This window comes from Amblyomma maculatum, chromosome 11 (assembly GCF_055883805.1).
Source record: "Amblyomma maculatum isolate TAMU_Amacu chromosome 11, ASM5588380v1, whole genome shotgun sequence".
Classification (NCBI taxonomy): domain Eukaryota; kingdom Metazoa; phylum Arthropoda; class Arachnida; order Ixodida; family Ixodidae; genus Amblyomma; species Amblyomma maculatum.
The window spans coordinates 69722891-69747054 of record NC_139354.1 but is presented as its reverse complement, the minus strand read 5'-3'; the positions used below and the strand labels follow the sequence as shown (position 1 = coordinate 69747054).

General features: G+C 43.2%; 1 protein-coding gene across 4 annotated transcripts in view; it reads right to left on the bottom strand.

Annotated features, from left to right (window-relative positions):
• Nucleotides 1–15936, bottom strand: part of LOC146174112 (uncharacterized) — a 40276-nt gene extending 24340 nt beyond the window's left edge. Inside the window, exons 1-3 of one of the 4 annotated variants that reach the window (XM_084583359.1) lie at nucleotides 15759–15936; nucleotides 3011–3174; nucleotides 2842–2924 (exon numbers count right to left, since the gene is read on the bottom strand). In XM_084583359.1, the coding sequence (XP_084439485.1) occupies nucleotides 2842–2924; nucleotides 3011–3174; nucleotides 15759–15866 (355 nt within the window). In that variant the 5' untranslated portion in view covers nucleotides 15867–15936. The remainder of the gene's footprint in view (nucleotides 1–2841; nucleotides 2925–3010; nucleotides 3175–15758) is intronic. The other 3 variants (XM_084583358.1, XM_084583361.1, XM_084583360.1) reach the window with 3 other exon arrangements.
• Nucleotides 15937–24164: the final 8228 nt, after the last annotated feature.

Here is a 24164-nt window from a genome sequence, read left to right as displayed (position 1 = left end):
AGACAGCGTTTCCTGCACCTTCCTGACCTTTTCTACCCAGTGATATTGGGATTAACTTCATAGCTCAGCCGGGAATCGTAATAGGACTTCATAACAGGACAGAAAAACTAATGCAGCAATGAAGTTCGCATCCCAGCAACGTAATTTGCTGTCACAGTTGCTTACTACAAACAGCCCTTCGGTCACCGCCACTGGAACTGGGTTCTCACTGTCACGCTTCTAGGAAGGCAAGCATTCTGATTCATTGGATCAACTCCGACGGGGCCTGTCCGGTACAATTCAACCCAAGGCATCTGAATGTTTACAAGCGAGCACTTCTGGTTGGTTCCCTAAATAAATTATGGGCAACGGTGCTGTGCGACCCTCTAAAATCCCCTGGGCGTTCTTTGTTGTCCTCGCGGATAAGCAAGACGGCACAGAATGATTGTGTGTCGATTATCGGCGCTGATTATCGAGTATGTGTCAATTTATATTTCCGTACTGGTTTCACAGTAATCAAAGCCGGTACCTCACATAGTTATGTGTTGAGTTATTTGTTATTTACTTGGTATTATAATGATCTTGTAGAGACAGTGCCTGTTTCGTTGTTCGAATATGCTCTTGATGCTGTTACTGTTTCACATTAAAAATCGTCTTGGGTTGCAAATAGAACTTCAGTTAGAGCCGCTACTAAGGCAAAGAACAAGTTGGAGTCCAATATTATTAATGTAAATTCATCTAAAACGCTCCTGATATGCTTTCTAATCCCCAAAACAACCAAATTAAGCCATTCTTTATATTTGTACACTTCCTTGATCTCAGTTCAACTATGTCGTAATGAATTATGCATGGCCGGGTAAATATCTTGGCCTAATCTTCGACAGTAATCTCTCATAGAATTCCTATCTCTCTTTCATTTGCCAGAATCTTCCTGCCGTATCATGTGTGTTGTATAACCTCAAATATTTTATCCCTTTCCTGTTCGTGAACGTTTACATATTTTCTTGTGCACAGTGTGCTGGGATAAGACATCTCTTTTATAGTATTCGTACAGTTGGTAAAACAATACATTGTCTTCCACAGTCACTGCACAAAATTATATTGCATGATTTGTCCATTGACAGCGACAGTTATACTCCTAGAAAAGTATAGCTTTTCAACTTTTACGGTCTGCAACAAGGAAGGTTGTATTGACACTTTTGGCACAGCTAATAAACCATTCCACACGTTTTGTTATGATTCTAAGCCAGAAATACCGGATCTACATAGCTCGCTGCTCAACACGGTATAGCACGGGAAAATGTCATTTTTATGTACCTAGCTGCCAGTTTGAACAGCCTATCACCTACCGTTCTGAGCTCGCAATAAAGATGCAGTTTAAAGAATAGCACTGAATGATATCGATTCATCGCTTCCTGTTCTTAGAAATGTTACCTCTTTTATCAATTTACCACTGTCACTTTGGTAGTGTCTAAGTGCATGCGTGCTTTGTGGCTTTTTGCACACATTTTGCATGCAGTCCACCTTGTTTATCTCTTTTATCACTTTATCTCTTCTGATGTATTCTGCCATGAAATGGTTCACTGCCCGCCTGGTGCTGACATCAAAGCCCTTTGAGTCTTTTGTAGCCCTAGTTATTAGTGTGTAAACTTCATATGAATAAAATTGCGATATATCTATCTAGCCATCTATCTACCTATCTTTCTATCGGCCTGCCTGCCTGCCTGCCAGTCTGTCTGCCTGTCTGTCTGTCCTGTCCTGTCTTGTCTTGTCTGTCTCTCTGTCTGTCAGTCTGTCTATGTCTGTTTGCCGGTTTGTACGTACTTGCTTATGTATGTATGTATGTATGTATGTATGTATGTATGTATGTATGTATGTATGTATGTATGTATGTATGTATGTATGTATGTATGTATGTATGTATGTATGTATGTATGTATGTATGTATGTATGTATGTATGTATGTATGTATGTATGTATGTATGTATGTATGTATGTATGTATGTATGTATGTATGTATGTATGTATGTATGTATGTATGTATGTATGTATGTATGCATGTATGTATAGATGGATGGATGTCTATCTATCTATCTATCTATCTATCTATCTATCTATCTATCTATCTATCTATCTATCTATCTATCTATCTATCTATCTATCTATCTATCTATCTATCTATCTATCTATCTATCTATCTATCTATCTATCTATCTATCTATCTATCTATCTATCTATCTATCTATCTATCTATCTATCTATCTAATATGTGTACTGATACTTTGGTGTCTATACTTGTATAAACTGGTGCGTATAGTACTAGTGTTCATCAGTGCTGTTTAACGTTTATAATATGAGTAGCTCATAATTGTGCAACATTCTGTTTTCGTCATTAGATTTGTTGGTATCGGCACGCGCCCATTAGATGAAATTATTCCTATTTTTTTTGTATGTTGTATCGTCAGATACAAATCCATTCCATCAGAATATTCGCAGTTACAGAATGCACAGGCAACCTAACTCTCTGCTTTGTATCATTACTTTTCGTATTTATCTCCGCAAACCTCTACTAAACACTGTTCTTTCGAAATTTTTCATCGGTCTTATTTTCCGGGGATGACAAAATATAACAGCGCTTTTTCAATGTTCTAAAAATTGTCTTTTCTTTAGGTAAGCAAAACTTGAGCACGGTTTAAATGAGAGAAAAGGGTCCTCATATCATTTTCACAAGAGCCAGGAATATCAATGCTCCAGAAACAGTAACTAGCAGGAGATAAGGACAGCGCAAACATGTCTGTCGAATACAAGAGGTGTCTGTAACTAGGCTATATCAGTGTAAGCTGAGATTTTCTTTGAGCTTACCCTTTATGGTCTGGTAACTCAAGGTGTTAGGATGGCGGTGGGGTGCAGTTATTGAGGTAGTCAACCTTGTATAAAATGTAGTGCTATGCGAAAATAAAAAAAAAGACATTAGCTTGCGATTATAAACGTTGGCTAGCGAAGACATAGAAATAAAGTAAACGACACTCACATATCTTGTGTCCGTGTCCTCGGGTCGATGACGTGCATTTTGAAACTATATGTATTTTCTTCAATGATGTCCACTAATTCCATTGCTTGACACACAGTGTATGGGTACAGAATTGGATTTCGGCTCTGCAACTTCACGAAGAGGATCTCGTATACACTTAGGAACTGAAAAAAAAAATTATAGACTGCATGAATAACAATCGGCGCTGTACACATATTATTGATGCGTGGTTCACAAGGGTAAAAAACATAGTTCATAATTTAGTGTTGAGATGTTCAAAGAAATGTCGAGATGTGAGTAGCTGTAGCTTTTAACAAAAATAAGCGGAAATAAAAAAAAGTTTGATTTGTCGAAAATCGACCTTAAAGAATGACAAAAATGAAAAAGAGAAAGAATATAGACGATGTAACGCACCAACGCATAAGTGCGTGCTAATTTGCTTCAGAAAAGCCAAGCTTCAGCTACCTTCATTACCTGTTGTAACCTGACAGTATGTAATATTATCCAGAACCTTACGCTACCGGCACCATTTTGCATTGGCTAACCAGCATTCCGAGATTTCATGCTTAGCCATGTCGGCACATACAAGCTGGTCTTCAGTGACATGCGGTTCTGTACATCAGCAGCTAGGAGAAACAATGGACCGAGCTCTCTGACTTTTCTAATGAAATGCTCAATATGCACCCCCAGTTACTTTAATAAAGGGAACATTTCATAGAGATGATTGGAGCCGAGAGAACTTAATTGCCTTCAAGCACTTTGTAAAATGATCATCAGCGGCAGCTACGTTTGGCTCTGCCAATGTGTGAAGATTATGACATCAATAAGTCTATCGGTGATTTTCATAGCGAAAGAGAAAGATATCAGATCGCAATGGCGAATTCAGAAGCCGCTCTTGTCGCACAAACACTGCCTACAGCAATAGTAGGTTCTGTCGTTACTTGGATATACGCACAGCGTGCATGAAAAAAAAAACACACACGAAGCGTTCGTAGAGCCCCTTTGTGTCAAGATTCCATCACCTGATTACTTCATTAGCATAAAATACGATATTTGTGTGAGGGCGCAAGGATCAAATGAGGTCTTGAGAGAGTTCCTTCAGAGCTTGCAAGAAATGCATAAAAGCGCGAATCCTTTAGTACGTGAGCTCTAAGGTGGCCCACACTATTCAGTACTACCATCCAAGGTTCGAACCATCCCGTCGGAACCGCATATTCATGGACATCGTCGAATTGGCTGTGGAGGCACCAATTGTCGAGGTGTTATTTTTCGCTGAACTCCATCACAAGCCGCCTCTGCCTGTGGAGGCTTCCCTCGAATGGTTTTGGGAATGGTTCTCACCCTGTAGCACAAACGACTATAAAGCAGATAAGGGATTAATTATTCGGGATCTTGGCTATCGAAGTCTACCTCCCTCAATTGTGGCCACTAAGAGATTCAGTTCCGAGCATGCAACAGGCAAAGACCACCGCATGTGGCAGTTGCAGATACTAAGATGGTGGCAGTCATCCCATGAACGTGACTTGCAGTGCACACCGACTTTCAAACCATTCAGGCTGCCACTCATCGTCTACCGGACAAAATTGTGAATGCAAGGCGAAGTCTTCTGTTAACAATCCTTGACCGATTTGTGAGTGCAAAATGAATTCGCCAGGCGACTTCCCTAGGTGGAGTCATGGCTACAACGAGAAACCATACGTCCTTCCGCCTGAAGAAGTGGTGGTTGCAACAAGAAGACAACTTCCTTCTTTGTGATGGAGGCACTAGACAAGCTAGTTAACCCCAACATCATATAGACATAAGTGGATGTCTTTATGGTGCTGTGGGCTGACTCGTTTTTTTGGCTCAATTCGTCATACAAAGAATGGCCGGAAAGCCGTGAAAATTAACGTTGTCAATCTCCGAGCTTACCACGGGCATCAAACAATATTATGAAAACGCAGGAGTCATGAGGTACAACGGCTACCCGGTATTGGCGGATCCTTTAGAGCATGCACCGCAGCATCAGCTTCGTTTCTGCTTTTTCGCGTTATTTTCTTGTTTACCTCGGGAGGTTCCTCATCTTGAGACATCGTGAGTTTGACATTCCTAAGCGCCTCTTAGCCATTTAAATCGCCCTCGTTCTTTTCCTCAGTACGCATGCTCGCGAATGCACCGCAACCACAGATGTGCGAAGTTTATGGCTGCGTACGTCTCGTAATCGACGCGGCAGTGAGTCGTGATCAAGGCAGAAAATCGATGAACAGGAGAATTCCGGCCGCAGCCATAAAGTAACGCGATCATGGTGAAGGCGAGTAGTACGAGACATCGTGATGTACACGGAGTTCTCAGCGGAGCCTCACAAGGACAAAGACGGAAGCGGTATCACCTGAGCTGGGCTTTGTGCATGATTTACAAAGACGTGGGCAGCAAACTGTTTTTTTTTTGTTCGGAGCACTTTCCGCTGCTGTCATGTCGTCTAATCTGTGCCACTCTAGGTTCTGTCTTGCTGTGTAAAAGCACTAAACCCTTTTTTGTACTCAGAGTAAACTTTAGCTCACATTCATTGCATGTTTTGCATCGCTGTGACGTTCGATGTTCTGTCTTTGGGAATTGCTTTTGCTGATACGTAATCAGTGGCATGATTAGGAGGGACGGGGACTTCAAACAACACCGGGGGAAGCGATAATGGGTGGGGCGGGATATGCAGCTAGGGAGATGGCACTGTAGGACACACGGTGATATGGTAAGAGGAGTTTTTCAAGTTAAGTAATATATAATAAGGTTGGTGATAAAGAGAAGAAGCAGCAGCAGAGTGACTTAGGCGTATCCGAATTAGGCTTTCTCAAACCGCTGTTCAGCACGGACTTCGGAGCCAAATCGTGAATTAAGAATGGTATAATTAAACTGTTAGCCAAGTGGAAATAGCCTAGCGAGAGATCAAGACCAAGTAAAAAATACAAAGAATCGCTTCTAGATAGAGCATGCCCATGAATCAGTGCCTTTTGTGAAGTAGCGAAGCACAATAGCACTATGGCTGGTGCAAGCCCGCAGCACCTAGAACAATTAAATTCCGGAATACATATATAGTTAAAGTGCAGATAATAATGTCACCCCGCACCTTCACCAAGATGTTACGGGGATGTACTTAATCTAACGGCACTGCGATGGGTTGAACTCGACGCTCTGACTTCAGTAGCCGTACAGTATTCACTCTGTTAGCGTCGTACTCTTTCTCAATGCTTCGTCGTGCCCGCGTTCCTCGGTCGTCGTCCTTGTCAGTGAGCACATCACTTTGGTCCCGCGTTTCCCGGTAACAATATAAAGCCTTCTTTACTACATTCCCACAATTTAATAAGTAGCTGAGTTTTAACTTTTGGTGCAAATTTTAGTTTACAGTACCACTGTTTGTGCACCTAGATCATATAATGCAACAGTTTGCAACTGGTTCCGACACGTACGCAGCAGCCACTACTGAACATCGGGTCAAAAAAAGACTTAAATGCCCACTTCGCGCGTAAACTGCGTAGTCGAGCTGGAACTCTCAGTTTTCATTAATATATTGTGGTGTTTGAATCTCAAGTAGTTGTGGCCTCCAAAATCGAAAGCGCGTATTTTTTTATCTCCGTGTCAGTAATTCAAAATATGACACTTATTAGTTGTGTGATACCCCTTCATGGATCACTGCCTTGTCGTGGCGGAGGGGCTTGCGAAACTCGATGAAGTCGTGAGCTCTGCTGTGTAGGGCTACCCAAGATAGACAGGTCACGGCAGAGAGTTCTGACAAAATGTGATTCACTGGAGAAGGTAATGGCAACCCACTCCAGTATTTCCTGCCAAGAAAACCCTATGGCCAGTCACAATACCATTATCGATATGGCACCGGACAATGAGGCCCCCAGGTTGGAAGGCGTCCCACATGTTACTGGGGATGAACAAAGGGCAATTCCTAGTAGCTCCAGGACGATTGAAGCGGCTGGGCTAAAGCCAAAAGGACGCTCAGTTGTGGATGTGTCGGGAAGCGACCGGAAAGTCCGATGTTGCAAGAAGATATATCACATAGCAACATGGAATGTAAGATCTATGACGCAAGGTAAACTGGATATCGTCAAGCGAGAAATGGACAGATTGAACATTGATATCTTGGGTATCAGCGAGCTCAAGTGGACCGGAATGGGAGAATTTAACTCCGGCGACCATTATGTCTTTTATTGTGGGCACGAATCCAAGAGAAGGAATGGGGTCGCTCTCATAGTAAACAGAAGAATGGGCAAAGCAGTGCTAGGGTACAACCCCAAAAACGACCGAATGATTTCACTTCAGATCCAAGGCCACCCTTTCAACATAACAGTTATCCAAGTCTATGCACCGACCACTGCTGCTGAAGAAGCTGACGCTGAGAGATTTTATGCGGACCTACAATGCCTTTTAGACCGCACCCCATCATCAGACGTCGTTTTTCTCATAGGGGACTGGAATGCTAAGGTCGGGAGTGAAGAAATATTCGGAATTACAGGCAAGTTCGGTCTTGGTGAGCCAAATGAAGCTGGGCAGAGGCTAGTAGAGTTCTGTCAAGAAAACAACCTGACCATAGCGAATACTCAATTTCAACAGCACAAGAGGCGCCTGTACACATAGATTTCACCTGACGGTCTGTACAGGAATCAGATCGATTATATTATTTGCCGGCAGAGATGGAGAAGCGCTATACAAGCAGTAAAAACAAGGCCTGGGGCCGATTGTGGCACCGATCATCAGCTTCTTGTTGCCAAAATTAAGCTTCGATTGAGGAAAACGCAAAAAACTAGAAGGCCTTTCAGGTATGATCTGGATCAGATTCCATTGGAATATGCTGTGGAAGTGAGCAATCGATTTCAAGAATTATATCTAGAAGACAAAGAGCCCGAAGAGATGTGGACTGATGTTCGTTATATAGTACAAGAAGTTGCTACTAAGGTAGTTCCAAAGCAAAAGAAATGCAAAAAAGCAAACTGGTTATCTGAAGAGGCTTTGTAAATAGCTGAAGAAAGGAGGATGGCAAAAGGTATGGGGGAAAGAGAAAGATACAAGGTTCTCAATGCGGATTTTCAGAAAATAGCAAGGAGAGATAAGAATGCCTTCTTGAACATACAGTGTCAAGCAGTTGAGGACAACAGCCAATTAAGGAACACAAGAGCTCTGTATAAGACAATCAAAGATATCAAAGGAAGCTTCTGTGCTAAGCTGGGCGTGATAAAGGACAAACGAGGCAAGGACCTCACTGAAGCCTCAGAGATAAAGAAGAGGTGGCAGGAATACACAGAAGAACTGTACAAGAAGGACCCGGATGTGCAAACCCAACATAGGACGGTTGTGATTACTGATCTCGAGCCGGGCATCCTGAAGAGTGAAGTTGAATGGGCCTTAGCCAGCCTTGCTAAGAACAAAGCTAGCGGAATTGATGGTATTCCAGCTGAGTTTCTTCAAAACCTCAACCACGACGCTGTTAACACACTGCATACATTATGTCAAAAGATTTGGACAACCCTGCAGTGGCCACAGGATTGGAGGAGGTCAGTTTACATCCCCATTCCAAAGAAAGGCAGTGCCAAAGATTGTTCCAACTACCGCACGATCGCGCTTATTTCGCATGCTAGCAAGGTGATGTTAAAAATCCTGCATGTAGGCTGCAGCAGTATGTGGACCGGGAGCTTCCGGACGTGCAAGCTGGGTTTCGCAAGGGCAGAGGAACTAGAGACCAAATTGCCAGCCTTCGCTGGATCATGGAAAAAGCAAGAGAGTTCCAGAAACCCATTTACTTCTGCTTTATTGATTATGCGAAAGCGTTTGACTGCGTAGATCACAGCAGATTTTGGCAAGCTCTCCAAGAGATGGGAGTTCCAATTCACCTCATCTGTCTCCTCAGGAACCTTTATGAAGGGCAAGAGGCCACAGTCAGAACTGATTGGTTTCCGATTGAGAAAGGGGTAAGGCAATGCTGCATACTGTCGCCCTGCCTATTTAACCTATATGCAGAGTGCATCATGAGGAAGGCCGGTCTGGACGAGTCTTCAGCTGGAGTGAAGATCGCTGGCAAACGCATCAACAACCTTAGATATGCGGATGATACCACTTTAATGGCAGAAAGTGAATTGGATCTCAAGAGACTTCTGATGCGCGTACAAGAAGAGAGTGAGAAGTTTGGGCTTAAACTGAACATTAAAAAGACGAAGATCATGGCGTCTTGCCCTATCAAGTCCTGGAGCACCAATGGACAAGAAGTTGAAGCTGTGACAGATTTTCTGTTCTTGGGCGTCAAGATTACCTCGGAAGGAGACTGCAGCCATGAAATTAGGAGACGCCTGCTTCTGGGAAAGAGGGCAATAGTTAGCCTTGACCGCCTAGTAAAGAGCAGAGACATTAGTCTGCCAACCAAGATCCGTATAACCCGTGCTATGGTCTTTCCAGTTGTGATGTATGGATGCGAGAGTTGGACTGTGAAAAAGGCTGACCGCCGAAGAATTGACGCGTTTGAATTGTGGTGCTGGCGAAGACTCTTAAGAGTTCCTTGGACCGCCAGAAGATCAAATCAGTCGATATTGTCGACCATAAACCCTGACTGCTCATTGGAGGGTCAAATTCTAAAGTTAAAGCTCAGCTACTTTGGTCATCTGATGAGAAGAGAGGAGTCGCTGGAGAAAGATTTGATGTTGGGAAAGGTTGAGGGTCGCCGGAGAAGGGGTAGGCAGCGAACGCGATGGTTAGATGGCATTCTCGAGGCATTGCAGATGAAGCTATGTGATGTTAAGAAGATAGTGAGAGACCGGAAAGAGTGGCGTGACATGGTCCATAGGGTCACGAAGAGTCGGACACGACTGAACGCCTGAGCTGAGTTGTGTGATAACTTCAAACACCCGTTCATTTAAAATACCCTGTAACATATAGCAGAGGATATTAAAATTGAATGAAAAAATTTTGATTACGACAGATTTCTATATTAAAACAAATTTTAAATATAAAGTTCTGTTGTGTTTGAAATTGCCCTTTACGTGCAGAAACGTTTTCTTACTGCTGCGGCGATCCATTTTTATAAACACAGATGAAACGAAACATTTCAACTGCATGGCAGTTTTTCCTCGTTTTTGTTTAAAAGGTGAAAAGCTTAGTTATCAAGCTGTTGGAATAGTTAGGCTTGAAGGCTACCTAAAAAAATAAAAAGGCTTTACGAATTTTGCTGCTGCCAATGACGTCCATTTACTTTTACATAACTTTAAAATATACTTTAAATTCTTGTTTTTGGCAACACAAAGTATATATTGGAGGTTTTGCGATTCAAGCTGTGCGATTTTATAAATATGCCTGTACATGTACTTGTCCTTAGCACAGCATGAGGGTCAGTACCAGAATTAACCAAATCTTACCTACAATTAAGGGTTTAAAGAAAAGGCTGGCATTATTTTATCACATGCTAAGTATAACACCCATTTCAAGTAAATAAATCTTAATATAGGAGAAATCAATATCTGCAAAAACTGACTGACATAGCTACTGCTGTTATTTTTCTAATCAAGTAACAATTATTTTTTTTATTAGATCCTTAACTTGAGAATTTCGGCGAGGTCTTAACTTTCTCTGCTTAAATTGGCGTGATGAACCACGCAACAGAATAGGTGTATCACTACTGTATTAGGTCGGCTGACGGTACATATTGCGGCTATTTAGGTTTACAGCAATTCCTCAAATGAAGTTAGTCAAAGTATTATGCAGACCTTAATGAGGGGTATCATATTTATTGCGTTATATGCACAAGGCCCTCTTTCCGAGTAGCTATCCTAATTACTCTTTAACGACACCTATAATTATACCTATCTGCTTTATTATTAATTAAATGTCTGTTTTTCATAGATGTAAGACTTATAAGACAAAACAATATGTTTAAGCTTTTTAGCAACAAATTGAAAGGCACCTGATAATTTGTAGGAAACCTAAAAATTTTGTTTTCTATCCTTAAAGAATTTTTCGAACATTTCTTTGAAATCAGCGTTTTGAAATAAATAAAATCTGGTAGACTGAAAGCAGCATTGTTTTTCATGCACCCATGTGCGCCTGTACGAGTACGACATAGCTATCTGGGTAGGGTGACACTAGTGAGAGAAGCAATACACCCGAAGCAGAGTATTTTGTCAAGGTGCTAGTTTTCAGCCATTTGGGGCTCCATTTTCGTGTGCATATATATTCCTAATATTTTGAGTAGCATCAAGCTCATCTTGGCGCCTAGCAACCCAATGACTTTCAGTGCTGCAGGCCAGCTTTGTTCTGGGCCCTAACTCTTACAACATTAAATGTTATATTTGCGCCGCTGATGGAATGTTTTATTTAGCAGTAGATGGCCATATATTTCACAATTTCGAAATTTATTACCGAGGCCTGTTAAAAGTATCTGTTCTCTTAATAATCATCCTGGCGGATTGCTGAACATGACATGGAATACATCTATCGAAAGGGAGGAGCCTTAGTGACGAGTAGGAAAAAAGTTGGAATACAATAAAACAGCATTTACCAGCCATTGCTGAGGTTCAACTTTAGCATGGGAGCAGTAAAAAAAAAATTACCGACGATTACGTTACTTCCTAATGCGAAATTTGAGCGCAGCAAATAAGCTGTTTCACCTTTTCGATAGATTGAGGCAAAGAAATCGAGCAACACATGTATGCGCTATCACAGAATTTTTTTTTATTTTTCACACGTATTCCTTTAACAAAGACTCCACTAACAGTTCTTGACAGTCATCAAGGAAGCTTTCTGGTCGGAGAAATAGACTGATATATGTTCGACTTGGTACACCAATGCTTGATTCTCAAAGACGAGATCTATACAAGTGCCTCGCGAGGTTGTGGTGGTGGTGAGAACATTTATTTACACAAGGGCCAGGAGGTATGTTTGGATCGGCCCATAAGGGACCGATCCTTACAAGCACTAGGTGGAGGTCCCTAGTTGGGGACCCCAGTGGCGGTTGCCGCCGCTCGGGCGCGTCCGACTAAGGCTTGTTGGGCCTGTAAGTCGTGGCAGCCGAGCAGGACCGCCTCCCAGTTCTCCCGGGTTGGGTTGGGGATGGGGGGAATAGCCGGGTTGGAGGGGCAGGCCCACACCATGTGATAGATGTCAGAAGACACCGCTCCACAGTGTGTGCAGCTGCCACTAAGGGAGGGGTCAAAATGTTTTAGGGCTGCCGGGCACAGCAATGTATTGGTGAAAAGGCGGAGAAGAAGCCGCTCATCCGCCTTTTTGAGACCTTTGCATGGGCTGGGATAAAGGCGATGACAATTTTGATAGTACGTCGTGATATCTTTGAAGGTGTAGGCCGGATTAAAATCGGGTTCCTGATCGTGTAGGGAGGAGAAAACAGCCCGGTGAGAGAGCGCGCGGGCGGCTGCGTCTGCTGCCTCGTTTCCTGCCAAACCCTGATGAGCAGGGGCCCATATAAGGTAGCGGTGTGCGGGGTCCGTATCCCGTATGCAGTTTAAGTAAATTTTATAGGCTAGTAAGGGAGTCCAGCCTTGTCTGACGTTCCGACAGGCTCCTCGCGAGTCGGTAATTATGTATTTTACAGCCGTGGGACGCGTTACGAGCGAGAGGAACGGGATACGAAGAGGCGTCCGCGTGCTGTGCGATGTCAGCGCACGTTAAAGATCCCCAGGTGGTCGAAATTACTCCATAGCATTCCACTACGACTCCTCTTTCTCTCTTTCCACTTTCACTCTCGCCTTCCTCCCTTCCCTTACGGATTGGTTGCGGTGTCCACAGAAAACAAGTGAGACAGTTACCGCGCCTTTCCCTTCCTATAAAAAATAAATCAGTTTTTCTACGCGGTCATGCCCCGCCGGGGTGGTACAGTGGTAAGACGCCCGACTACTGTCCGGAATACCCTGGTTCGAACCCGACCTCGGCGGCTGCGTTTCGATGAAGGCGAAACGAAGAGGCGTCCGTGTGCTGTGCGATGTCAGCGCACGTTAAAGATCCCCAATTGGTCGAAATTACTCCGTAGCCCTTCACTACGGCTCCTCTTTCTCTCTTTACACTTTAACTCCCACCTTCCTCCCTTCCCTTACAGCGCGGTTCAGGTGTCCACAAACTCGTGTGACAGATACTGCGCCTTTCCCTTCCTGTGAACCAATTATTATTATTATCTACGCGGTCACGTTGTCTTGACTCGCTAGCGGCGGCAGCGGCATCAGACAGTCGCTGCTAGCGCTTCCTCCGGCGACCCCTCCCCCCCCAGCCCCCTTCCTTTCCTTGTGTTCTCCGGCTGCTCCGCGCTTCCTGGGAGGCTTCGGTTGCCAAGCGCCGGCTCGAACTGGGGGGATGAAAGTGGGGAGGCGCTGGTTACGAGGCCGACGCCGACGCCGACGCGAAACCCAGGAACGAGCGCCAAAGAGCTGCGCTCTAAAACAGCATTTGCCACCCCTTGTTGAGGTTCAACTATAACATGGGAGCAGCAGCAGATTGTGGCGAGCTCGCCAAGAGATGGGAGTTCCAATTCACCTCATCTGTATCCTCAGGAACCTGTATGAAGGGCAAGAGGCCACAGTCAGAACTGGGCATGGTCTTACTGATTGCTTTCCGATTGAGAAAGGAGTGAGGCAAGGCTGCATACTGTCGCCCTGCCTAGTTAACCTATATGCAGAGTGTATCATAAGGAAGGCCGGTCTGGACGAGTCTTCAGCTGGAGTGAAGATTGCTGGAAAACGCATTAACATCCTTAGATATGAGGATGATACCACTTTAATGGCAGAAAGTGAAGTGGAACTCAAGAGACTTCTGATGCGCGTACAAGAAGAGAGTGAGAAGTTTGGGCTTAAAGTGAACATTAAAAAAAAACAATCATCATGGCGTCTTGTCCTAGGAAGTCCTGGAGCATCAAGGGACAAGAAGTGGAAGCTGTGACAGATTTTCTCTTCTTCGGCTCCAAGATTACCTCGGAAGGAGACTGCAGCCATGAAATTAGGAGACGCCTGCTTCTGGGAAAGAGAGCAATGGTTAGCCTTGACCGCCTAGTAAAGAGCAGAGACATTAGTCTGTCAACCAAGATCCGTATAACTCGTGCTATGGTCTTTCCAGTTGTGATGTATGGATGCGAGAAGAATTGACGCGTTTAAATTGTGGAGCTGGCGAAGACTTTTGAGAGTTCCTTGCACTGCCAGAAGATCAAATCAGTAGATATTGTCGACCATAAACCCTGACTGCTCAATGGAGGGTCAAATTCTAAAGTTAAAGCTCAGCTACTTTGGTCATTTGATGAGAAGAGAGGAGTCGCTGGAGAAAGATCTGATGTTGGGAAAGGTTGAGGGTCGCCGGGGAAGGGGTAGGCAGCGAACGCGATGGTTAGATGGCATCCTCGAGGCCCTGCAGATGAAGTTATGTGATGTTAGGAAGATAGTGAGACACCGGAAAGCGTGGCATAACATGGTCCATAGGGTCACGAAGTGTCGGACACGACTGAACGACTGAACTGAAACTGAGTAGAAGGAAACAGCATTTGCCACCCCTTGTTAAGGTTAAACTTTAGCATGGGACGGGTAAAAGGAAACAGCATTGGCCACTTCTTGTTGAGATTCAACTCTAGCATGGGAGCAGTAGGAGGAAACAGCATTTGCCACCCCCTGTTGAGGTTCAACTCTAGCATGGGAGCAGTAGAAGGAAACAGCATTTGCCACCCCTTGTTGAGGTTCAACTCTAGCATGGCAGCAGTAGAAGAAAACAGCATTTGCCACCCCTTGTTGAGGTTCAACTCTAGCATGGTAGCAGTAGAAGGAAACGGCATTTGCCACCCCTTGTTGAGTTTCAACTCTAGCATGGCAGCAGTACAAGGAAAAAGCATTTGCCACCCCTTGTTGAGGTTCAACTCTAGCTTGGGAGCAGTAGAAGGAAACAGCTTTTGCCACCCCTTGTTCAGGCTCAACTCTAGCATGGGAGTAGTAGAAGGAAACAGCATTTGCCACCTTTTGTTGAGGTTCAACTCTAGCATTGGAGCCATAGAAGGAAACAGCATTTGCCACCCGTTGTTGAGGTTCAACTCTAGCATTGGAGCCATAGAAGGAAACAGCATTTGCCACCCGCTGTTGAGGTTCGACTCTAGCATGGCAGCAGTATAAGGAAACAGCATTTCCCGCCCCTTGTTGAGGTTCAACTCTAGCATGGGGACAGTAGAAGGAAACAGCATTTGCCACCCCTTGTTGAGGTTCAACTCTAGAATGGGAGCAGTAGATGGAAACAGCATTTGTCACCCCTTGTTGAGGTTCAACTCTAGCATGGGTGCAGTAAAGGAAACAACCTTTGCAACCCTTTTTTAAGCTTCAACTCTACATGCGAGAAGTAGAAGTAAACAGCATTTCCCACCACTTCTTGAAGTTCAACTCTAGCATGAGAGAATACAGCTTCCGCTTCTGAGTCTTACATCAAATAAACATATGCGACGCATTTGTGTTATTTCGCCACGTCATTCTTTTCTTTTTCGAGAGGAGGATGTGCTAAAAGCCGTGGCGGAATATTTATTGCCGTTCGCAGATAAAATTACGAATATTTCTAAGCACTGAAATAATTCAGAAGTTATGAGCGTTTTTCATATTTCTCACTTGTAAACAGTGTTTTCTATGAGTCCGATTGCCACCTCTTCTATATTATATCGCAATCTTTATTTGCCCTCACCTCAAGAAATAAGCCAAATTGCAGTTTAAAACTGTGACTAAAGTAAAAAATAATGTCTTTAAATGTTCTAGGGAGAGGAACGTACCTGACTTGCGCGATGGTTCTTTAAATATCGAGGATCGTCTTCGAAGGGAGTACAAGAAGCAGCGCGCAGCATATTTAGCAAATAGGTGACTACAACAGGCCCGAGCATGATGACGCCTTCATTGAATGTCGGCTAGCGTGACTGCTGGCTGCTGTACAAGTCTGCTTTTGTAACAGAAAACCTTAGCCCGTTTCAATTGTTAGCATAGCTTTAAAAGATGACGCATGCACTCGTGGGCGATAGTTGCTGAATCTCTCTAATTAGGAATATGAAATATACCTTGCTTATTCTGTATGAGATATCACTGCGCCGAGAGCGAAATATGACAAGAGCCATTTCGCTTTCGAAACGTGTCGCATTCAAATTCTGCCTATTTCTCAGTAGATGTTGCCTCATTAACACCCAAGTGAGTCTAGGAGATCATATTGAAATTAGTCTATAAAATGTGATGCACTTTATTACCTACTTTTGTTTTCTTTTAAATCTTTGTTTAGTCATGCGCACAAAGCTTTGAAGAAAAAATATGCAGAGACATTTATTGCCTCATAAAATATAAAAGAATGTGCAGGCATCAGCAAGCAGAAGCGAACACGGAAGAGGAGGAGAAATATGCAAAAAGACGTATATCACTCATGCTTGCACGTGTATCAAATAATTCTCCTAAACTGACAGATAACCTGCACTAAAAACACACACTTAAAAACTCAGTGTTTGGCATTATACACTATTTGCAGAGTCTAAAGGGGGCTTTCTATTAATAAAAATGTTATAGCCTCACATCACAAAGCATTGGAGGGACGCGAGAACAGCAAGAGATTAATTATAATTAGGTAGAGCTTTTCACAACTCTTCATCCAATAGATTGGAGTTAGGACGATATATATATATATATATATATATATATATAGACATGGATTACTTGTTACTAATAGGCCAGAGTTAAATTCAAACAGGATGTCACACAACTTTCCCGATTATCTATTTTATTCCAACAGTTTCGGACGGTGGACCGTCCCTCTTCAAGGTAGAATTGCTTGAAGAAGGACGGTCCACCGTCCGAAACTGTAGGAATAAAATAGATAATCGGGAAAGTTGTGTGACATCCTGTTTATATATATATATATATATATATATATATATATATATATATATATATATATATATATCTATGTGTGTGTGAAGGAAAGAAGCCAACAGTCGGCGAGGCCAAGGAAAGCGTTGGGGATGGTACTTTATGTATTTTTTTAATGTTTACTTGGATAATCACAGAAATTAGTAATGTAATCTGTTTAGGGGAAATATAATTAAACACAAAGTAGAAGAAAAAACAACGTGCCGATGGTGGGAACCGAACCCACGACCTCCGAATATCGCGTCCGGTGCTCTTCCAACTGAGCTACATCGGCCGCTGTCCCCCCTGCTACTTGCTTAGGTATTTATGTTGTCTGTATACGAACCTTCAGAGTGTTCACCAGCGCCACCCTCAACCATAGCGGCGGACGTGGAACGTTCTTTGTTACCGCCAGCGTCACGTAGAACGTGATCAAGAGCGAGGGCGAAAGCTGTGCTAGAACCCTCTTACGCTACCTATGGCTTCAAGACTGCCAGAACCGAGAGCCCCGTAAGCTACAAGCAGATCAATTAAGGTGAAATGAGGGTGCTCGTTATAATACATGAAGGAAAGAAGCCAAGAGTCGGCGAGGCCAAGGAAAGTGTTGGGGATGGTACTTTATGTAATTTTTTAAATTTTTACATGGTTTACATGTTTACATGTTTACAGCATGATGAAGAGGTAAAGAGCTGAACTCCTCCTTCAGTCCAGGGTCCACCTGCCTAACGAGTCCGTCCTCGCATATGTTGAAGAAAAAAAGCGCCGTTTTCGTCGGGCCGAGCCTGCGATGAGCGAGGAGAAAAGATGCGAAGTGTAAAGGGGTCTTCTTTTGCCTGCCTCGCTAAGAAGCCGCCGAAAATCGTTGAGGAATTCATCACGAAAGCCTCCAACATCGAAGCTACCCACGACACCCGCACTCGACAATACAACTTTCTAACACAAGCCTGCTCTGTTTGCCCGCACATTAAGTCCAATGCTGACAATGACTGGCGGGATCTTATCTGTAAAGTGTTCCGGTAGGAACTGGGGCGACTCCTGCCATTGCCCGTGCAACCTCAATTAGCGTCGCTCACTGACGTCGTCTGTAAGAAAGTTCAGGAGGCGATGGTTGTTCCTCAAGGACATCCACGATGGCTGCTACGCAAGATGTCACTGCGATGAACTATGCGGGCGCGTTTTGCCGTGCTGAGTTTCGAAGAGACCTACCCATCATAAGCCTCGGCTCCATCTTACAGGGACATCTGTCTCATAGAATTCAAAATACTTCGTTATAAGGTAGGATCAGAAGCTTCCCCCATTGTTTCGAGGAAAAAACGTCGTTGATGCGAATCTCTCACATTTGATGGGTCTCACTTCGAATATTCAGGTAGAACGAAAGGAAGAAGATGGTTTGCATGGTATAAAAAAGAAGAACCGAACAAGGGTAAATATTGTACGCCTCAGGTCGCAGATGAGCCAACGTTTCGACAACTGGATTTGTCTTGTCGAAGACAAGTCCACTTGTCGAAACGTTGGCTCATCTGCGACCTGCATCCTATTTACCCTTGTTCGGTTCTTCTTTTTTATACCTCACTTCGAATAGTAATTCTGTGCTACACGTTCACTGAATCGTTTACGTCCACTCGGAATCATCTGCAACACACGGCTGCCACAGTTATTTAGTAATGCTAACTCTAGGTACCCCGATCTCAACGCGTATCCGGCTGGCCAAATTACGCTCGAGAATTAGCCGGCCGAGCGGTGGCGCAAACTCAGGAACAGGAAACCTTCGGTGAGCCAGCCGTATCATACCACGAACTCACTGCACATAACAAAGCTGTAAGAACACTCCCACCACAACATAATACACTGACCAGACAGCAAGTAATATGGAGACCACTACTGAGGGGGACCCTTCCAAATCCAAACTACATATAGAAAAACATAAATAAGGATATAAATCCCTTCTGCTGGTTTTGCGGGGACAAAGACAACTTCGAGCATGTGATCTCGGCGTGCAAAGCAGATAAGCCTCCCTCAGAACTCTTGCCTGATCCCTCTAAAGAAGCTTTGGACAAGCTAAGGTCCAGCAATCACCCTGGAATTCAGTTCAAGGCCGTTGAATAGGCCGGCGTTGCCAAACATCTCCACGGCCTGTGGCACGCTAGCTAACTTCCCCTATTCCTCCCACTTATTGTGCTTAAAGCTTTAACAGCCTCAGCTTCCTTAAGATCTGCACTGTAGCTGAACACACTGCAGGGCTTTGCGCATTATCTTTTTAAATGTTTCGTCTGTGTTGTTGAATGCCGAGAGGCGTGCGCACGAACGTGACTTGAACAAACCAATGAGTCTAAATGATTAGGCGCTGTCTACAACTGAGCTTTCTCTCATTCAACATTAAGAAATGTACTATTAGTGGTTAATTCACAAACCACTTCAATTATTTTAGCGCCGGGATGTCTCCATTTCCTAAAGCAGCCGTACGCAGCTAGCGCAGCCTTGCCTGGGCCCGACACCTTATGCCCAACTTCAAGCCCGAGCCCGGCGGGCTTTCGGGCCGGCCCGATTCCGTCCAGTGCTCTAGGTCAGCATGGATCGGAATTACTCCAATCGTCCATCATCCATTTCAGTAGTCACCATCGTCGAATAAAACTTATTCCTCATTCTTCGAAATTGAGAGTCAATCTTCTCGACACCACGGTGTCGGTGGGAAATGGAAAAATTGAACCTTCCTTGTTCAGGAAACCAATGGATAAGCATCAATACTTAGAATTCATGTGTTATCATGCGATACATTGTAAAAGAGTAATATTTTTGGGACAGGTGACACTGCTGAAAAACTATGTAGTGATGATGATGTCATGTGTCAGTATCCCGTCAGGGATAGGGACACCCTAGGCAGAGTACTTGAGGTGTATCCCAAGAGCAAAGGTCCGGATGAAGAAAACGAAAGGGATACTAATCGTACTCCTAGAGCCGAATGCCAGTGTGGAGCATAGGGTGGTGCCTTTAGCCAGGTCATCATCATCATCATCATCAGCCCGACTATACCCACTGCAGGGCGAAGGCCTCTCCCATATTTCTCCACTTAACCGGGTTCTGTGCTAGCTGCACCCACTTGACCCCTGCGAACTTCTTAACCTCATCCGCCCACCTAACTTTCCTGTTATGTGGGCGGATGAGGCTATCATCACCTAACTATCACCTAGCCAGGTGATATCGATGCATTAGTGCTTCCTGGCAAGCTACTGGCCAGCACGAAGCCGAGAAATTATAGTTGGCTGGGGATCTCGCAGTAGGGAGTGTGGTCCCTGGGATCGTTGCAGTGCTCACCATTCTGCGCAGAGTGTGGTGACAGTGGTCAATTATCCTTTTCTGCCGCCTACAGCAAATCTTGTCTTGCTTTTCAAAACTTTTCCGAGCTCAAGTATTAGTTATTTACCATAGTTGTATAGCAAATAATGTCAGAGTGGTTTAGGGCAAAAATGCCTATTAATTCTCAAAAATTGAACAAGGTGGGCTTTTATTCGCGGCGAAAGAAATCATAAATGTGGCCTTATTTCTCATTAGTTTACTTTTTCTAATTTCTTGCAAACAGTGACTTTTTCAGAATCAAGGAAAGAATGATAACTTACCCTTTGCCACCTGTTACTTTAAAGCACACTGTAGATTCTCCTAGCTTGTATTACTAAAACTATACGTGATCGTAAACTGCAGAAAATGCTGCTTGAGCAATGAAAATGTTTACAATTTTTTCCTTTTTAATATGAACATACGACAAAGCAATTGCACATCTGATATTTTTAATATCTTATGCCTACATATTAAAATTATCGAATAATTGGGCAGTGTCATTTTTCATGCAATAGTGTTAAGGAATCTTATACGACATACTAAATATTAGCAACACCTTAAATCTATGAATACCACAATTACGGGCGAATAATTTAAAAAAAGTCTTATCACCGACGAATTCCTTTAGTCATTTTCATATCAGGTCCCCGTAAATTAGTTGGAACTTGTAAATATTACTATCACCTCATGGAGCTCATAACAACTAGATCAACTCGCGTAAAAGTGATAATAAAGTTAACTTGCCCAATATTCAGATGTAAGTTTGACCACGGTGCTTACTTGGTTTGGCTGCGGATGATGAGAAACCTAAACCTCGTCTTCCTCCTCGTTCTGCTAGCAGACGCATGCGCAAATCTGCAATAGCGACCAGATAAGTATGAGCGTTCCTTTCATTAAGTCGACAGCGCGATGGCGGCGGAGACACTGGACGCCACTGCAGGCTACTTGGCGCGCGAGCATGGCTTGAATGATGGCGTCTGTGCCAAAGCAGTGGGGGAGACTTGAGAAAGTTTTGTTACTATGTACAAGGGCGGTGAGGTGGGGCGTCTGCCAAACAAATATTAGAAATCTGAATACAGTTTTGGTTTACACTGTAAAGCATCATATGCCTTGGTCAAATAAGGCAAACTCGCCCGAACTTCGGTGGTGTGGTTAGGTCTACAAAGTTAAAATGTCAGTGTACTACTCAGCTCTTCCGTAAGTCAATTGATTTGACGGGAGTATGCTGTCGCTGTTTTGTGCTGTGTGGAGCATGAGCGAAATATGTCACATACTATAGACAGAAAATAATGGTCACTGCCATTCAGGGCGAGAAATAGAAAAAAAACATTTGTATTGGCGCACGATACGATTAGGTGTAAAGAATGTTCTAGGCCAGGCTACCACGACCAACCAACCAGTCATTCAGCTGGCCCAAGTTAAGCCGATCCGTCATGTAGAAGGAGAAAGGTGGGAAAAAATATGTGACTGTATTGCAACAGGGAAGGAGAAAATATGGTGTTCTAAATTGACAAATTTTAGGTCGAGCAGTGGATCAGGGCTGCCGTGGTTAAGAATGATGTTTTAAAAATAAATTCGGTGACATCTGTAGCACACCTAGTAGTTAAATCGCGCTTGGTGGAATGCCGAGTCGTATAGGAAGTTGCGAGAGCGATCCACTTCTTACCAAATAGAGTTGCTGGAAAAGTGCCGAGGAACCCCAGGCAAACACAAAAAGGCCCCGGAAGTAGGTTGATGGGTTGTAGAATGACGGCTGGGAAAGTTGAGGCTCTATTTTGATGTTCACAGAGGTGGCAAGTGGCTACGTAATGGCTAACTACACCTATCGCGAACAAGTAGGACAGTAGACAGAGTAGAGGGCTGGCCAGAAGCTAGGCATGTAAATTACAAGGTAAGCAAGCAGTTCAGCACACCGCCACTGATATATGCACACGTTAGGAAGAATCATCCCGGTCGTAAGTCACCCCATGCTTTCGCGCACTGATGTTTTTATTATGAAGATTCTTCTATGTTCTTCTCGAAGCGTTTCAACATAGTGAAATTCGCCACCCAATTTTCAAAACTGGAGTAAATTTTAAAGCCCTTAATACGCAGGTAAGCAAATGCCTGTACCAGACAAAATGTCGTGATCTGCAGGAATCCAGCACATGCCAAAATAACCACATAGCAGCGCGGCTGTTCCGGATGTTCAGCGGTTCCAGTCTCTGAAAATTCATCAACACATCTTCAAACATCCTAATTAGATTCAACGAACACTGAACTTATTTTCAATAGGCAAGGCTTACTACTTTCCTCGGGAATGAGTCAATTTGCAGCCAACTTAGTGAACTCTGTTGTAAGCACTAGCCGTCCAGCTTCAGTGAAGCGACTGTGCAACTAGGCCCTCATGATTTGATAAATGAGGTGGAACAAAGTACTTCGAATAAATTTAGAGCTTTCTTTTAAAGTGAAAGTTTATTACATTGAACATATTTACAAAATGCATAAAAATACTGACGAGGGTCCCATAGTCATTAGACTGCACCGGGACCCTCGATAGATCACTACAACAAAATAAATAATGGCAGCAAAGTTAGCGAAAGGTTATTACAAAACATGGCAAATCGGTATTTTTACATAAAAACCGAGACACTAACACAGGAATTAGGCGAATCAGTAGTTTTACACAAAAACAAAGGCACTAACACAGGTATCAGACATAAAAAATAATTAACATCAGCAATTCAACACATATTCCTTCAAGTTATTCTTAAATATGGGCAAGGACATATAGGTTTTCAGTGTTAAAGGCAATGAGTCCAAAATGAAGTGGCTGCAAAAGATGTCATTTTTCCATAATTAGTACCAACTTTCATGAGTAGTAAATTGTTATTCGTTGCAAATCTTGTAGAGTTATAGTTCGGAAGTAGTAACGGATTAGCAAACTGGAAATGCAAGCTGCCACTCAATAGCTTAAAGAACGCGATTATAAGGCGATACTGAAAGAGCTGGTGGACTGATAAGATATGATGTTCATATAATAATGGACGAGCGCTAGTGGAAAAAGGGCTGTAGGTGATAATGCGGATGGCCTAATTTTGTATATGCTGTGCAGACGATAAATGGCAGTTGTAAGTATTTTCCCAAATGACAATCCCGTAAGTGAGGCGACTGGAATGAAAGCATAATACAGAGATAAGAGAATGTAAGAAGGAAAACATGGGCGTGCTTTAATGAGAGCTCGGATGCCAAACATAGATATGTTTTTCAGATGAGTGATGGTGGGCTGAGAATTTAAGTGCAGAATCAAGAATAACGCCCAGAAAGCTAGTGTTATCGGAAGCTGGGATAGGGTAAGAACAGAGGGTAACGTAGGAGTGCAAGGAAGGATTTTCTGGACAATTTGAAGATTAAAAACTTTGTTTTAGTGGGGTTAATAACCAGGTGGTTATTAAGACACCATTTTGTTATGTTACTCAAAACGGTATTCAAATCAACAGTAAGATCATCAATGAACCTGTTAGATAATGACACGGTAGTATCGTCCGCGTATAAAACACAATGATTTGGACTAATAGAAGTAGGAAGGTTGTTAATATATAATATGAACAGTAAAGGTCCTAAAATAGATCCCTGAGGAACACCTTGGTTAATAGATTTATCTAGAGAGGTAGTTTCATTAATATTATTTATTTGTTTACGATCTTGTAAGTAGCTTTTCAGAAGGAGAGATACAGGGCCTACTATGCCATAACATTCTAGTTTCTGTAGCAAAATCAAATGATTAAGCGTATCAAAAGCTTTTGTGAAATCTAAAAACACAGAACCAACAAATTCGCCATTGTCAATGCCTTGCTTAATAAATTCAGTCAAAGAGATAAGAGCCAAGTCAGTTGGACTGCCGGACCTGAAAACAAACTGACAGGGGGTAATAATATTAAATTTATTTAGATAATTGTTTAAGCGGCTGACTATTAATTTTT